General features: G+C 35.5%; 2 protein-coding genes across 2 annotated transcripts; both read right to left on the bottom strand.

Annotated features, from left to right (window-relative positions):
* Positions 1–24: 24 nt before the first annotated feature.
* Positions 25–3196, bottom strand: LOC123675112 (DNA repair and recombination protein RAD54-like). The gene is made up of 10 exons (XM_045610365.1): positions 3044–3196; positions 2787–2984; positions 2538–2731; positions 2420–2486; positions 2148–2366; positions 1698–2082; positions 1095–1620; positions 779–1040; positions 437–718; positions 25–329 (listed from the first exon to the last, which is right to left on the bottom strand). The coding sequence occupies exons 1-10, from the start codon at positions 3044–3046 to the stop codon at positions 126–128; spliced, it is 2340 nt and encodes a 779-aa protein (XP_045466321.1). The 5' UTR covers positions 3047–3196; the 3' UTR covers positions 25–125.
* A 3799-nt stretch (positions 3197–6995) lies between these two features.
* Positions 6996–13678, bottom strand: LOC123675841. Its single transcript, XM_045611384.1, has 3 exons — positions 13338–13678; positions 7475–7663; positions 6996–7414 (listed from the first exon to the last, which is right to left on the bottom strand). Exons 1-3 carry the CDS (start codon positions 13459–13461, stop codon positions 7281–7283), a joined length of 447 nt encoding a protein of 148 aa, XP_045467340.1. The 5' UTR covers positions 13462–13678; the 3' UTR covers positions 6996–7280.
* Positions 13679–16593: the final 2915 nt, after the last annotated feature.

Genomic DNA, 16593 nt, shown 5'->3' with positions numbered 1-16593 from the left:
TTTATAATAAATGATAAAAACTAATTTACAAAAAATCATATTTATTATAGAAACAAAAATCAACAAAAATAAAAATTCATTTCTGTGTAAACTTCCTAATGTACAAAATTCTTAATATAACATACCTACTCATCGGAGTAGTTTGAACAGTTGTCATCCTCTGGATCATCACAGTAATCTTCATCATCACTGACATACTTCTTCTTGTTTTCTTTTTCCGCTTCTTCCACATCTTCCTCACTTTTAATAGCTTTGACAGCCACAGTAGCAGATTTTTGATGAAAAACAAAAGAAATATATTTGGACATGTCCCATATTTGTTTCAATACCTGAAATCAAATATGTAATATGTAAAAACAGTAATTTTGAAATTTTGAAATGTCAACATTTGATGGGTTTTCAATAAAATTGATAGCTCTCTAGAAATCTCACTTACCAAATCTGCCAACCCTCTTTTTTCCCATGAATGATACCATACTGATAAATCAGATGTACAATCTGCCTCCTCAGGAGGTGGCTTGATTTCTATTCGATTCAAACATCTCTTACAATTGAGTCTCCTATGAGTATCAGATTCTGTATCCTCTAGCTTAAACAGATCCCTCAATTCTGCTGCGCTGAAATGCCTAGCTGTTTCTTCATTATTATCTACAACTGTTGAACTCAGGGCCTTCTTGTGAGCTTGCCTCTGGAATATTTTCTCTTCAATAGTTCCAGCCTGCAAAAAAGAAGATATTTAATTAGCAGAAACTTTTCAACAAATCTTCAAAAAACTTACTGCTAAAAATCTGTAAACAAAACAGGGCTTTTGTTGTCCATCCCTCCAAACTCTCGCCATGGCCTGATCATCATTAGCTGGGTTCCAATCGGGATCAAACATAATCAATCTATTGGCTCCTATTAAATTTAAACCGCAACCTCCAGCTTTGGAGCTCAACATAAAGATGAACTCTTCAGAATCAGGTCTGTTGAAGCTTTCAACCACTTTTGCTCGTTTTTTTATAGTCATTGAACCGTCCAACCTAACATATTTGTAACATCTGTAAAATAATTAAATTGAAAAAATGTGATAATGGAAATGAATTATTACAAACCTTTTTTTACAAAGTCTCTCAAACAAATCCAATGTCTGAGTATAATTTGACACCAATACTATTTTATCATTATAATTGGCCTTGAGGTTGGCCAAGAAGCAATCTAGCAACATCATCTTGCCTGATAACTCTGGACGAACTTCATGATTACCTTTACCATAAGGCATCAAACTGGAGGCTTCTTCCAACCCATCTGCTCCCTCCTCTATCTTGTCCAGTATCAGATCAGGATGGTTGCACAGCTTTTTCAAGGTAGTTATAGCCGCCAGACTACTTATGGTCTGCTTAGAGGTCTCACCTTCTTTCAAGGTCCTTCTTATAGCCTCTGAATTAATATAGTTCAGGTAGATTTGTTTTTGAAGTTCTGTTAATTGACATATTATTATCATTTCAAACTTCACTGGCAGATATTTGGTGAGTAAGGCAGAGGTTCTCCTAATTAGACATTTGTTCACCAAAGCTGATAATTCATCTAAACATTCAATGGCTTTCTTGCGTTCTGTCTCTGTGGCCATCCTGTCTTGCCCTGGTAAATAAAAAGATTTCAAAATTTAAATATGCATAAACAAAATTAAGAAAATTCTCAAAACTGATTCTACTTACCTTTCAAGATATGATTTTCAAACTTCTTCCTAAATTCTACAGCACTTCCTAATAATCCTTCATTCACAAAGTGTATTAAACTAAAGTATTCTGTCAGATCGTTTTGTATAGGAGTACCACTCAAGAGTACTCTTCTCTTGGCATTCAAGCCCATAAGAGCCTTATAAGTCTGGTTCTCACAATTCTTCAATCGATGGCCCTCATCACAGAGCACCAGTCCTATTTCACGACTGTGTAAAACTTCAGCATGAATCCTGAATGATTCGTAACTTATTATAAGTACTGGTATGGCTGTTCGTCCAGTGGCATGCATGAACTGTGCAAGTTTAGACTTTGCATCAGAGCCTCCATCCATGATAACAGACAAGAGACGGCCACCTAGCCACTAAATGGGATTATAGAGTTTTAGCAGTTTTTTTTGAGGATCTAACTCTACATTATGATTATTACCTTATCAATTTCATTACTCCAATTTTTGACTAGCGAACTTGGACATACAATTATTGCTTTCTCTATGGTTGGTTTGCATTCTGGTCCTTGTCGAAGTAAAGTCCATAATAATGTAATACACTGTAATGTTTTACCCAGGCCCATTTCGTCCGCCATTATACATCCATATGAACCAGGTATTTGAACACCAGTCACACAGTCATACATAAACTTGACTCCCTTAAATCCAAATATGAAAGTTTCTAATCAATTCAAGATCAGTTCATTTTTACCTCTCTTTGATGCGGTCTGAGAATATTTCCTAACAAAGGATCCACCACTACATGCACTAAGACAATCCTAGAACATTTTGAAATATTTTCATTGCCTACTTGATATTGAGATACTTACGCATCACTTTTAAGCTTTTCATGTTCAGTTAGTTCAGGAGGAGCATATACTACTAAGGCATTAGGAGCATTGGGATCATATAAGGCTCTTTTCACTCTTAACCTCCTGATACCTAGATTTTTTCTTGAATTACATCCTTGATAATTTGGTAATGGACATTTGAAAGGTTTGGAAAGCTTCTTAATAATATCTTCCTGTGAGAATTGAAGTATCACTGATAAGTTCAAACAAATATATTAACCATCTTACATGGTCCGAGTCAAGAGTTATTCTTCCAATATGTATAAGAGAAAGAGGCTTTCTGGTCTTGTTTTGTTGATCTTCCGACCTTTCTCTTGTTCGTTTTCCTTGTATTTTAGGTGGTACATATTCTCTAGAAGGACTAGAAAATTGTGGAGACTGGGGAACACCATACTTAGCTATTTGACTGGGTGCTAAACTTCTTCTCTGCACGAAAAAAGTTTGTTACTTCCAGAAATATATTGGGAAAATGTCAATGTTCTTACCATTATAAATTAATGTTGTAATTGATATTTGAAATATTATTGAAATCATTGAAATTTATAATTTCAAAAATCTCCTATTTGAAGGTTTTGTTTTCATTTTCAATAATTCCGCCAAAAGCATATACTCTGTGGCTGCATTATATCAAGATTACTATTAGTCTGTGATTATATATCACAGATGGCAGAGAAAAAAATGTGGGTGTACTCAGAGTAAAATCGATCTGACCGGGTTGAAATCTAAGTGTTATAAAGGATAGAGATGCATTTTCAATCTTTTTTCTAAAACCGAAATATACAGCTTTTTTTTTATTCCTCAGGAAATGTTATCAAAAAATAATATTTTGGCTAGGCGTTCTCGAGCCAAAATTGAAGGTGCACCCTCTCTCTGGGGGTTGTGTTATTGCATCCCGAGATCACTGGTGGAATCTTCAATTAGACAACCCAGGGATCTCTACCTGATACACCTTCCCTCTTCATTATGGAGAGGTGACTCTGCCGTAGTGTGTTGAGTCTTATAAACCCACCGACCGGTGCCACACTAGAGTGCGACGAGAAACCAGTAACGCCAACGCTCTTGGGCATGCAGAGTCATCTACAACATATATTAACTGACAAAGAAACTGCAACACCCAGGAGGAGCCGATTAAATTTTCATTTTTTTGGTAAAACATAGAGAGTATAGCAAGGAGTAAAAGTCCGTGAAGGCTGGGATACATTTCCGAACCTTCTACCCATAATGTCCCAAACATGCTCTATGGGCGAAAGATCGGGGGATCTGGGTGGCCATGGCAAAATATTCACATGGGTCGCTTCGAAAAAGTTTGAACTAACACTGACAACATGAGGTCGGGCATTATCTTGCTGAAATATTGGATTCTTGGGCCGGTTGAAGTAAGGGAGAACATATGGCTCCCCTATTTCTTGAAGGTTACGCAAAGCTGCCATGTTACCTCGAATAAAGACTAAAAGTGACCTACTTGCATGTGCAATAGCACCCGATACCATAACGCCTACTGTCAGATGTACATGACGCTCAACATCAAACTGAGGTTCACGTCTTTCTCCCCCACGTCGTCTAACCCTTTTTCGTCCATCATGTGCGCCCAAAGAGAATCGGGATTCATCAGAAAAGACGACCTGATGCCATTCCACATTCCAATGTTGACGTTCTCTGAACCACTGTAATCGTTGCCGGCGATGCTCAACCGTCAGAGGTAACACAAGATGGGGTCGATAATGCTTCAGTTCAAAAGACCTTATCTGGCGGTAAACCGTTCGGACAGTTACATGATTGCCTTGTTCTCCTAACCACTCATCAGCCAAAGATCGAGTTATCGCAAATCGGTCTCTAATGGCCATAAGTCTTTAACTTCATTTGTGCCCCTTCGACGTCCGTTGCCTAATCTTCTTCGATTTTAGGCATTATCAAACCACGCTTGACAACATCTCATAACAGTAGTTGGATTTCTGTTCGTACGGTTAGCGATTTCTCGAAAGGACAACCCTGCCACCCGTAGACAGATAATTCGACCTCTTTCAAATTCACTTAGCTGGCGATAAATTCCGCGTACAAGTGATCTTGGCGTTTTAACAACAACTAAACATCGACTTTGGATCTCCTCAAACAGCTGGTTTGTGGTAAATTTAAAAAACTTGCCAAAAATGACTGCAATATTTAAGTACTCAACAAAAATTGTTTACATGAAAAAACCTTCACGATCTATGTTTCACAAAAAAAGAATTAAATTTAAACAGCTCCTTCTGGGTGTTGCAGTTTCTTTGTCAGTTAGTATATTATTCCTGAAATATTGAGTAAAATTTAAAGAACAAACATTAGAAAAATATTCAACGAAAATATTCTTTCCATTCCTCATAGAAGTCTCCCTTCCAAATAGATTCCATGTCATTTCGACCTTACTACTCGAATTATCTAGGTAAACTCACATAGGTACTGGAGCAATAAGCAGTAAGAAAACAGAAATAGGTAATGAACAACAGGCAATGCATTTTATAAGCTATCTTGCATACCAAAGCAATAAAATATCACTAGAACGAAGTAATAATGTTGTGGCAATATAGGCGAAGAAATAGGAAACGAAGACCAAACTGGATTCATCCATCATTTCAAGAGCTCAAGAATCATTATCAAGCTGTTGTACCTCTCAATCATTATTATTTAAAATTTACTTTTCTTTCCAGTAGTTGCTGCTGAGTAAGTTCATGCAGTCGTAAATAAGGGATGGCCAGCACGGATTCCGACTCAACAGATGCACTAATACAGAAGCTGGAAACCTAATTAACTTTTTTCATAATTGTCTGGATAAGGAATCTTTGTAGATGAGCTGATTTTTGATGAATCGAGGGCATTAGGCTGCCTGAGTTTTGATTTCATTTTGACAAAGTTATACAACCTCTGTTATAAAGGTGTCTTTCTCGATCGGATTAAGGATTTCTTGAACAATAGATACATTTATGTGCGTGTAAGCTAGCAAGAAACTTAGAAATATCCTGTTGAAATTGTAGTCCCACAGGGATCTGTTTTGCAACCTCTTTTATGTATTTCTAGAAATCTCACAGATCTGATCGAGATAAAATTTTGCATAAGGATTGAAATTGTTAATGTTTATCTATATTTATCTTGTCACTGGAATATTTGGGTTTTATTATTATATCTACACGCAAAATCTCAAAATGAGATATTGAGTACTTTATCCCGTTATTCTTCCAAAATTTCTTCTTGATACGTAGCATATGGCTGGAAACAGTGAACCATCAGTATTCCCGGGATGAAACACCGTAATCATCTGCGAGAGGCCGCAGGAGATTTCCCAATAGCTAAAGATTGCATAAAACCGTTTGGAATCATTTGCATAAGGCGGGACTCAAGAAGAAGCTCGATTTATGGGTACCACACGAGTTAACGTAAAAAACCTCATGGACCGAATTTCCATCTGCGAATCGTTGCTGAAACGCAACAAAATCGCTCAATTTTTGAAACGGTTGGTGACTAGGGATGAAAAGAGGATCTCTTACGACAACGTCAAGCGAAAACGGTCATGGTCGACACGGCGAGAAAGGTTTTGCTGGGTGTTTGGAGGTATTGGCAGGGAATTATCTACGAAGAGCTGTTCCTCTAAGACTCAACTTTTAACTCAGAACTATACTGTCAACAATTGCACCTTTTGCGTCTGAAGGAAGTATTCGCCCAGAAACGGCCAGCTTTGGCCTGTAGGAGAAGAATTGAGTTCCATCAGGAAAAAGCCAGGCCATACACAACTATAGTGACTCGCCAGAAGCTCCATGTGCTTGGTTGGGATGTTCTTATGCATCCACCTTATAGTCCGGAACTGGCACCAAGAAATTACTATCTGTTCCTGTCCATGGCGAACAATTTTGCTTGTGAAAAATGACTGTCTCAATTTTTTGCCAATAGGGACGAGGGCTTATATCAGAGAGGCATAATGGTATTACCTTTATAATGGCAAGAAGTTATCGAATAAAACAGAGCATATTTGACCTGAAGTGGATCATGCTATGGTAATTGAAGGCTAGTTTTTCATGCAAAAATAATAGATTTCCTCTTCCTACACCTTATATTCTCTTACTTCTGAGTTTTCTTATGAAATAAATCTACATTATATTTATGAAATATGAAATTTTTTGAACTTGTTTTTGTACTACAAAAATTTTGGAAACTGAATATGATATGATTTAATAAAATCCATGTTTCTATAAAAAAAAACCACTTGTCTCAGTAGGTACTAACAAAAAATTCCGCTATTTTTTTTATATAAGTCGTGACTTTTTTTGGCCCATCTCAAATATCGCCTGGATCCGCCCCTGTGTAGGAACACCAATGCTCTGATCTAATTCATCCAAAAATGAACTGACTCATTTCAGGATTATCATTGATTTGATTCAAGAAATCACCCCAGGAAAGAATATGCACATATTATGTAATAAATTATTTTTATTAAGAAATAATCCGCTACATGAAAAAAGAAAAATTTACATCAATTAATGATATATTGGTAGTGTTTGTGGAGTGAAATAGTGATTTTTTATCGAAATGTCACAGTTTGAATAAAATAAAGGAAGATAAGAAAACAATAAATAATAGTTCTCTATAGAAAACAGATCAAGAGTAGAAGAAACATTTCGAATGAACTCAGTTGAAAAATGAGTGTGAAAGAATTGGTGAAGCAGTTATTTGGAGATTTGATTGGCTAAAAGTTTTTTAGGCCTTAGGTGTAGATGCTTCTTCTGGTACAGGTGCAATAGTTGGGATTTCTGGGTATTCGAGCTTAGCGCCATCTTCGCATTTGAATATTGGACAGCAGAAGGGGAAGGCAGCAGTCTTGTTGGTCTTTTCTGAAAAACATAATTTGACAAATGATGATTTTGCCAGATGATTCTTTCAGATGAACTTACCTTCGTCAAGTTTGCATTTTGGATTGGCCAAAGGTAAAGGACCGCAATCTTCTACAAGTTCTAATAGCCTTGGTGGCTTGTCTTCAGAAACTACGCAAGTTGACCTGCCACAGAAGGGGTGTAGTTCCCATGTCTTGCCAGGCTCAATAGTTGCGCATTTTGTGCTTGCAAAACACATACCAGGAAAATCTGGAAAGAAATATATTTGTTAACTAATGTAATTGTACATTATGTCCAGAATTTGAACAAATATCGAACAAAAAATGTTGAATTGTATATAGAATTTCGTGCTCAACCTATTAAATATTGCTAATTAAAAGGTCTTATGCTATTAAAAGCATACTATAGTATAAAAGTATTTTCCTACAACTGCTATGGAAAGTAGCGTATTCTTCACAGCTTACTCAATTTAAAAACTATGTATTGCTCATACTGTGGGAAATATTATTCTCCACGGCACTTTGCCCATACCTCGCTTGGTAGACCAATGAAATTGGGCTTTTGAGTCGTTTCTATGGAAACGCAATAAATAAGCACATACTGTCAACGAAGGCCATTTTGATTTGAATCAAGTCCAATACTTGAATTATTGAAATTTGTGCAGTTGTAGGAAAAGTATAGTGTGCAACACGTGGGGAAAGTCCTTTTCTCGCTCGTGTGTTTACGGCACTCGCCTTTCAGGCTCGTGCCACAAACTTCCACACTCGCGAGAAAAGTTGGACTTTCCCCTCTTGTTGCACAATATACTATTAATTCATGGCAACAGCTGTCAAGTTTCGCCGCGGGTAAACTCGAAAAATCTGCCGACAAGCGCTGTCTCATAGTTTTTCCAACTAGAAACCTTTTGATATTCGAAATTGAGCTTTTGTGATTGGTGAAAATTAAGTCGAGAGTTGTAAACTGCTCTCAAGTATGTACCCGTACCCCTATTGCGTCTGCATTCAAAAAGGGTCATTTCATGTTTCAATAACTGGTCAAGTGTTGTTCGTACTCGTGCTCGTACAGCCATAAAAGAAGCCTTTGATTCTAGTACCCACGCAATACGAATACTATGATTCAATTCCTCTTTTAAATTCAAAGGCGATGGTTCATGTCTCGTTGCTAGATTAGATAAAGGTACTTTATCCTCAACAGCATACGTGAAATGGTCTTCGGTTTGGGATTGTGTTTTGTCTTCTTAAGACGTCTCTATTTGCAGCCTCTCAGTCCAACTCTTAATTTCATTTCGTAATGTTGATTTGCTATGAAGTACAAATGTATCTTCTTCGTCATTTGTAGAAATTGACTGTTATTCCATGAATTCCAGATATTTGCCTGGGCATTCTAAATACGGTATCATACTTGTCATTAATGAACGGCGCTCTTTTATCCTAGAAAATAAAGCTTCAACCATGTCTCCCGCAATTTCGATCCCGCAGAATGCCCTAGTTGAACATATTGAAACATAATAACTCAATTATCTCACACGGCTATTATTGTGGACGGATTTCCAAGTAAAAAGTCGACAAATATTGGCGGAAATTCTACCGATGCATATTTTGTGTTTCATTGACCAATTCCTTCTTTTTTGATAAAATAATATGGTGTAACTGTGCAGGGCACAAGCGAAACGATTGCGTACCTATTTATTAATTAATTGCAGTTCGTTGCAACCATATTGCGTATTCACTATGTACTTATCCTTTTACTCATGCAAATAGATGCATTCATTGTTTTTAAGCACTGAGGAAAACATCTGTCTTGAATTAAAATTTCAATCTTACGTAACATCTAGATATAAGTATAAATTAATATTTCATTCCATAAAAATAGACGATGTATAACAGATCTTTGTACTGATGCAGTAATCCTATATCACTTTGTTGTATAGAATGTCGAATGTTGAGAAATTGCGTTCTGGCCATTATTAACAACCTAGCGGACCAGCAAGGCCTTTTACTTTTCCATTCATTTGATTATACATGTTGAGATTATGTGTACCTACTCATTTTGAATAATTTAACTTGAATATATCAATCAAAAGATTTATTGGAGACTCAAACGAATTCTACCGATATTATCTTTGTCACCGAGTTGAAACAAATTACTTCTTCTGTGGTATGTTTTGCGATTTTCACAATAGATTAAAACATTGAACGAAGAATGTGTAGATACTTCGCAAATTCATTCTCTTGTGTGAAAGCACAGAAAAATTACATGAAGGCTTGCATTAAAAAATAGCTGAGGAAATTTGCCTTGTAGTCGGCCATAAACTAGTTCAATAGAATAGAATAGAATAGAATATGTGAAAATCGCTGAAGAAATTCAAAAACAGGTCAATTTCGACCATAGTTTAATGAAACCCTTTTAACTTTATGATAACTACTTCAACATGCAGAGGGTACAACAAACTTCGGAATGGTTCTTCCCAACTGAGCCGAAACCGAAAAGCGCTCGACGAAGTCGATCAAAACATATGTAAAAGTTGACGTTAACAGCTAATCCGTCGAAAAATATTAGACTTTGGAGGGAAGAGATAATGAGAATAACCTCTTATTGTAGAATTGTTGAGAAAGTGTCCAGAGGAAAACTATAAATAAGGGTTCAAAAATTCACCACAACGGCGCTAGTATAGCCACAAGGTAACCAACGCAATAGGCGAACACACTTTCATCCTTGTTTACTTCTTGCTTCATCTCTCAGAACATAGAGTATTCCTCTTTCTTTATCTCTATCAGTTCTTTATGAGGTTTTTTTTGAAATTCACCCTCAATCTACAGTAGCGCTACCAACAGACACTTTCGAAACTGGAAGATTATTCTTCTTTTCTCTACCCTTCATATATCAGACCATGAATGATAATGTCATCTTGCTATTCTAGTCTAGGACAGTTCCTGAAAATCACGTTTAAAAAAATGTTCAAATGATCGGCTAAAAATTTGGGTGAGCGTATTTTTTAAGCAAAGGCAATACATTTTATTGGTCAATTGCCAAAATTTATAAAAATTATGGTCCAAATACCAATTTTAACCGACTCTACTACTTTTGTTTGTTAGACAATAGCTGCAAAGATTCATTGCCTTCTAACGGATATTCACAAACCCAAACAATTCATTGAATTAATTCATACAGAGGCGTACGGGGTCATCATATCATTGGAATCAACGGTAATTTCGTTGATAATAAGCGATACTAAAATCGTCCTCTTCCACTATTTGCAGTTATGAAATTGTTGAATGCGAATTTGGTGAAACTCATCTTAGTATATACCTACAGTACCACAGTTACGGATAGATTAAAAATTATTAATTGAATGAAAAATCACACGTCTTATGACCAAGAGATGTTGTCACAACAACATCTAGTCTCGATTTTGGGTCACACCATCGGTTTTTTTCCAGAGACACGCCTCGTTGGACCCATGAAAAGGTCAACACCATGTTGATGCGGAATTGTGTACAAACCAACCCATGACTCATGGGTGTGTGAGTTCAGTTATGAAAGTATCGTTTTTCAATGGAAAGGATTTCAACAGGATTTTCTAATTAGTCAAATTAATTAGTGACGCGATCTACGGATGGATGCACTGCTTTGATTGCATTAGACATCATCAAAACTATGACATTTAAATCATTCATTTTCGTATTCGACAATATTGAAGATAAATTCAAATGGTGGGTTTTAAAAAAATATGCGCGATCAAATCATTTCTGTGTATAGAACAAGATGATCGGTCAATCAAAGTTCTTAAGAAGAAGAAGTATTAGTAAGAATTTCAATTTTATGGTTCTCATCCACCACAGATGTTCCAGAAAAAAAAACATTTGTAAGAAAATTACTATAACAATTGGAATTAATCTAGAACAAAGCAACTTTTTTTCACTTGGAAACAGATTCTTTATTTGCGTAATTATTATGTCCCTGAAAATTTAAACAAAAAAAAGATAAGTATTCATCTACGGGAAATAATAACAATCGATCACGTATAATTCCGCATTTCAAAAAAGTGTGCCAGCCAGTCAACAGGTTATGATGTCACCTTAACAACAGGGACAAGTAAAAGTTGTGAAAGTAGTTTCTTGAGCGGCGGATATAGAAAACGAAACCTAAGCACATAAATCTGTATGTGTTGCATTGGAGATGCACCTGTCACAAATTTAGTGCAAGACCTTGTGAAAAACGATTTCTTTTTTTACCAGTTTTCGAATCTGAAAACCAAATCGTTCGATTCTGGTCTTGATAAGTTGATAACATTTAGAATTCGCGAAAACTATTACTGACACCTGAAGGTTTGGCGCTTTTTAATTTATGCGTTCTTCGTCTTCTAGAAAGTGCCTAAAAATTGATCTTATAATGTCATGGCCCCAGTACGAACAACATTTTATGTTGACAATAATTCTTTTTGAGTTTATTTGTAAAAAAGAAAATGAAGATATTAAATATAAAACATATATCATTGAAATTCAAAGCAATAAAAATAATAATGCGTGTAGGGAAAATTTCTTCTGTAAATATTTAAATTTTACCTATCAAACCTACCACTATTTTCATGAGAAATCGGATAATTTAAAGCTAACTGAAATAAGGAGTTTCCAGTATTTGAATCGGAGAACTTTTGGAATATGGGTGAGCACTTTTTCATAGAGATTATTATTGTTTTTATTATTGATAATTATTTAATACTGATAATTTCGTTCATGAAATCTACTGATGCATTATCGGAGAATGAAAAGTAGTTGGAATTTCTACATTTTCATAATTTTATATTCGATACGAATAGTAATTTAGTTATGTTTGATATAATTTTTCAATAATAAGAGCAAAAATTTGTCTAATTATATGCATTTTGAGATTATCTGGAAATTCAAAACTTTAACTTTTTTTTTCTTGAAAGATTTTTTTGGATTAAATTTCTTAAAGGTACCTAGCTTTCTAGCTTTCGTCAATCAAGGGATCAACGCTTAAATATTTAATATTTTCAGTAATAAACCGTGAATTGTTCAAGGAAAAAACTTAAAGCCTCCTGAAATTTTCAGTTTCTTTTCAGAATGAGTTAATATATCCAATTATCGAATAAAAAAAGCATCTTCGGTTCGCTGTTTCTGAATAGTTATTATATGGGGTAGAGAAAATATTAAACATATAGTTTAAAATTTTATTTGATCTTGTATCTCCAATAACTTCATTAAATAATTTTCAGCATCCAAAACCCTCCTCTATAATTAAGAGCTATCTCATATACCTAGCACTACTACAACATTGAGTGTACACCCGAAAACTTGAAAAACTGAAAAATTCAAATAGGATTTGAGTTGTTTCATTCTAAAGATTCATCATTGCAAATTATGAATGAATAACGACACCCGAATAAATTCTCCGGACAAAATGAAAATTATTTTTGGTAACCGTTTGAAGCAATCATGCTAGAGAAAAGGCATATAAAATCAGCATTACCAGAGATATCTGAAATGAATTTTAACTAGAAATAAGAAAGAGCGTAAAAACATAATACAAATGTCTATAAAAATATATATACCAATTAATGGAATATTATAATAGATCCAATTACAATAGTTCAAAATAATCTGTAATATGATTGAGGTCCAATTATTCTGTAGTTCTGCGAATCTTCATTTCCAGCACAAATTTTGCAAGAATGATATTATCTCATGAAAATAATTGGCAATTATCAAGACCAACATATTTAAGAATAAGAAGATTACGTAAGTCTAAACAATTGATGATTCAAGCAGAGGAAGCAGTTTCAGCGCCAAATTTAAATTTTAAAAACCTTCCGCTATTACACTGGGCGGTTTTGGAGACGGTGAATCATCTTTCTGCCATCGTTCTGTAAATTTGTCATTTCAATTTTTTCTTTGCTCACCTCTGAGGACATCAGCTGGTATCAATCTCTTGTAGGTCTTGATATCGCTCTCCTTCTTCTCATCTGCTGCGAAGACGACCACAGCAAGGACCAAAGCGGCCAAAATTCCCAAATATCTGTTCATTTTTTGAGTTGATTCTTCGTGTACACCACACTACAAAAATGTATCTGCCGATCCAACTGAATAATTTCTGCTTGTGGCGTTGCTTTTATAGCTTCGCGGAAAGACAGACAAACGACACAGCGTGTGAAATGCTAAAGAGAGGGGTTTGGTTCTTTTTAAATCGTGCAGCAAGCGTAGGTATATTGAATACACCTATTTTATGGTTCTGGTTTCACAGCAATGCAGAGTTCCATTGTTCAACCTTACATATATAGGTACAGAGTGTTCGATACTAGTTCACTCCATCTTTTTTGTCTACATGAATTACTCTCCTCGGTCTTTCCATTCCAGAATCTGAATTCTTCCTCGTCTCAAGAGAATGTTTAATGTAGCCTAAAGCATGTCCAAGTTCATACATTACGAAAAAACACAAGCACTAAACTCATTTATAATTAAAACATACGTGTTTCATTAAAAACCAGAAGGTAAAAGAATTTTTTGAATCAACCTGGCAAAAACATTCATCCACTAAAAAATTCACTTGGCATTGGGAGGTTTTGAGAGCTCCATTTATCCATCGTTGAAGAACATACAACAGAATATAGGAGTACCTAAATGACATGTACCTACCTACATTTATCTGGAAGTCATTGTTGTCAGTTAGTTCAGTGGTGCTACGCTGCACGCGATCAACATAAAATGTTGTACACAGCTGAAAATCATTATTGTACAGGGTGATTCACTTATCATGTTAACTCCAATTTCTTCGAGAACAGTCTAATATTTTTGTATTCTGTAAACAGCGTTTTGTATAATTCAATGTTGTCGGTTTTTTCCAAATCTGATTTTTTTCCCATTTCAAACCGTTAGCGCTGCAGTGTGTTTATGTTTCTTTCATTTTTCTGCATTGTGACAGTGTCTATACCTTGATTTGGAGGCATAAATATGATTTGATTGGAAGTCACCTGGCGTTTTATTTATTTTTTTTTAGGGGTATCTCAAGTCAATGTTGACTTGTACAAAACAGAATACAAAAATATTCGGCCGTTTTCGAGGATAATAGGGTTACCGAAATAAGTGAAACACCATATGCATCCACATACAAAATTCCAACTTGATTCCATCTGTTGTCATTAAAATATTAGTTTTTTTTAGATATTCTGCTTGAATTTTGTATGGTTCTGATGGTGCGATCATCGAACATTTTCCCATCAAGCTTGAAACTGTTGTTGTTCGCAAAATTTTAACTCGGCGGATCTGTTTTCACTCAAATCGAGTATTTTTTCGAACTTTCATCTCCTCCTTCCGGTAACTCGATAAACAAGACATTTTTCAGGAAATTCAAAATTGTTAATTTACATCTAAGTGAATATAACAGGCCAATTGATAAGTTCTTCGTCAACCATAGTACCTAAAACACATTTTTTGGCAAAATTATATTTTATTATTCAACACTGGTGCCTTAAGGGCGATACAGCCATTATAGCGATATTCCAAATTTTCGATACCATTTTTGTAGTCTTTCGCTTCAAAATAAGCCTCAGTTTCGGCGATTGCTTTTTCATTGGCACTAAATTTCTTTCCAGCGACCATTCTTTTGAGGTCTGAGAACAGGAAAAAGCCGCTGGGGCCCAGATCTGGTGAATACGGTAGGTGCCATTGCCATTGCTTTCATTGATTTGTGACACAGCACTTCTTTTTTCTTCAAATGGGGCCGTTTTTTCAAACGATCAAATAACGCTATTTAATAAACGCTGTTAATGGTCTGGCCATTTTGGTGGTAATCGATGAATATTATACCTTGCGTATCCCAGAATTCTGATGCCATAACCTTGCCAGCTGACTATTGTGTTTTTCCTCGATTTGTATTCGGTTCATCGTGTGCAGTTTACTCAGCTGAGTGTCTATTGGACTCCGGAGTGAAATGATTGAGCCATGTTTCATTGATTGTCACATATCGACGCAAAAATTCAGGTTTATTGCACTTAAACAGCTTCAAACACCGCTCAGAATCATTAACAGGTTGTTGCTTTTTATCGATTGTGATATCGAGTGGTACTCATTTTGCACACAGCTTTCTCATGTACAAATATTCGTGAATGATAGATATAAACGTTTAGATGATATCTTCACAATGTCTGCTATCTCGATCAACTTCACTTTACGGTCATTCAAAATTATTTTGTGAATTTTTTTAATTTTTTCGTCGGTGACAGCCTCTTTTGGGCGCCTTCGGTGCTCATTTCACCACGTTTGAACTTAGTATACCAATCAATGATGGTTGATTTTCCTGGTGCAGACCCCGGAAACTCTTAGTCAAGCCAAGATTGTGCTTCGACTGTATTTCATCAGCCCACGAAATTATTTTTTGCCATCTTTTTTCAAATAACAAAAGTAGCTATACTCAGAACTCTCACAAACTAATGGTCGGACTGCTGTCAAATTTTGACACGTATACTTCGAAGGTTAGTACTAACTGAAAATCATATGGATTTAATACTAGTACCGCCATCTGTGCATCAGACCGGAAACTTTTCAATTGGCCTAATATTCAACTTGATGAATGTACAGTTTTGAAATAAATAGAAAAACACTCAAGATCTGAAAATGTCATGTTTTTAGATAGAATCATAACGGATAGTAGAACAATCTGTTCAAGGAACGAACAACGCTCAAGACCAATGTTGAGTTCACCAAAAGTGTGTTCTTCCGAATTCTGGCCTAATATTAAAAAAACTATTACCCCCGAATTTCTTCATGACAATTGAAGATTTCTATGAAACATAATCTTATGCTATAAAAGCTTATAATTGGAGACAGTGAACTAAAATAGACTAATACCAAAACAAATAATTGTTCGCTTCAAACTCTCCATCTCTGCCCCATAATAACCTATGCCATAACCTCACATCATTAGGTACACTACACTAGCTACACATCCTTTGAAATCAGTATGGTTCAGTGAATGGCGGAATAGTTATTTATAATACAAGTGCAGAAGGCATTGATATTCTTCCACGAGTTCAAAATTCAAAAACGAGCCACGAAGTGGCGAGTTTTGGAATGAACGAGTGGTAGAATGAGCCTTCTGTACGAGTATTATACATTATTTTCTCTAATTCATTGCATTTTCATTGAAATTAATGAAATATT

The sequence above is a fragment of the Harmonia axyridis genome, chromosome 3, assembly GCF_914767665.1.
Source record: "Harmonia axyridis chromosome 3, icHarAxyr1.1, whole genome shotgun sequence".
Taxonomy (NCBI): Eukaryota; Metazoa; Arthropoda; class Insecta; order Coleoptera; family Coccinellidae; genus Harmonia; species Harmonia axyridis.
The sequence above is the reverse complement of the archived record's forward strand: the minus strand, read 5'-3'. Positions and strand labels throughout refer to the sequence as shown.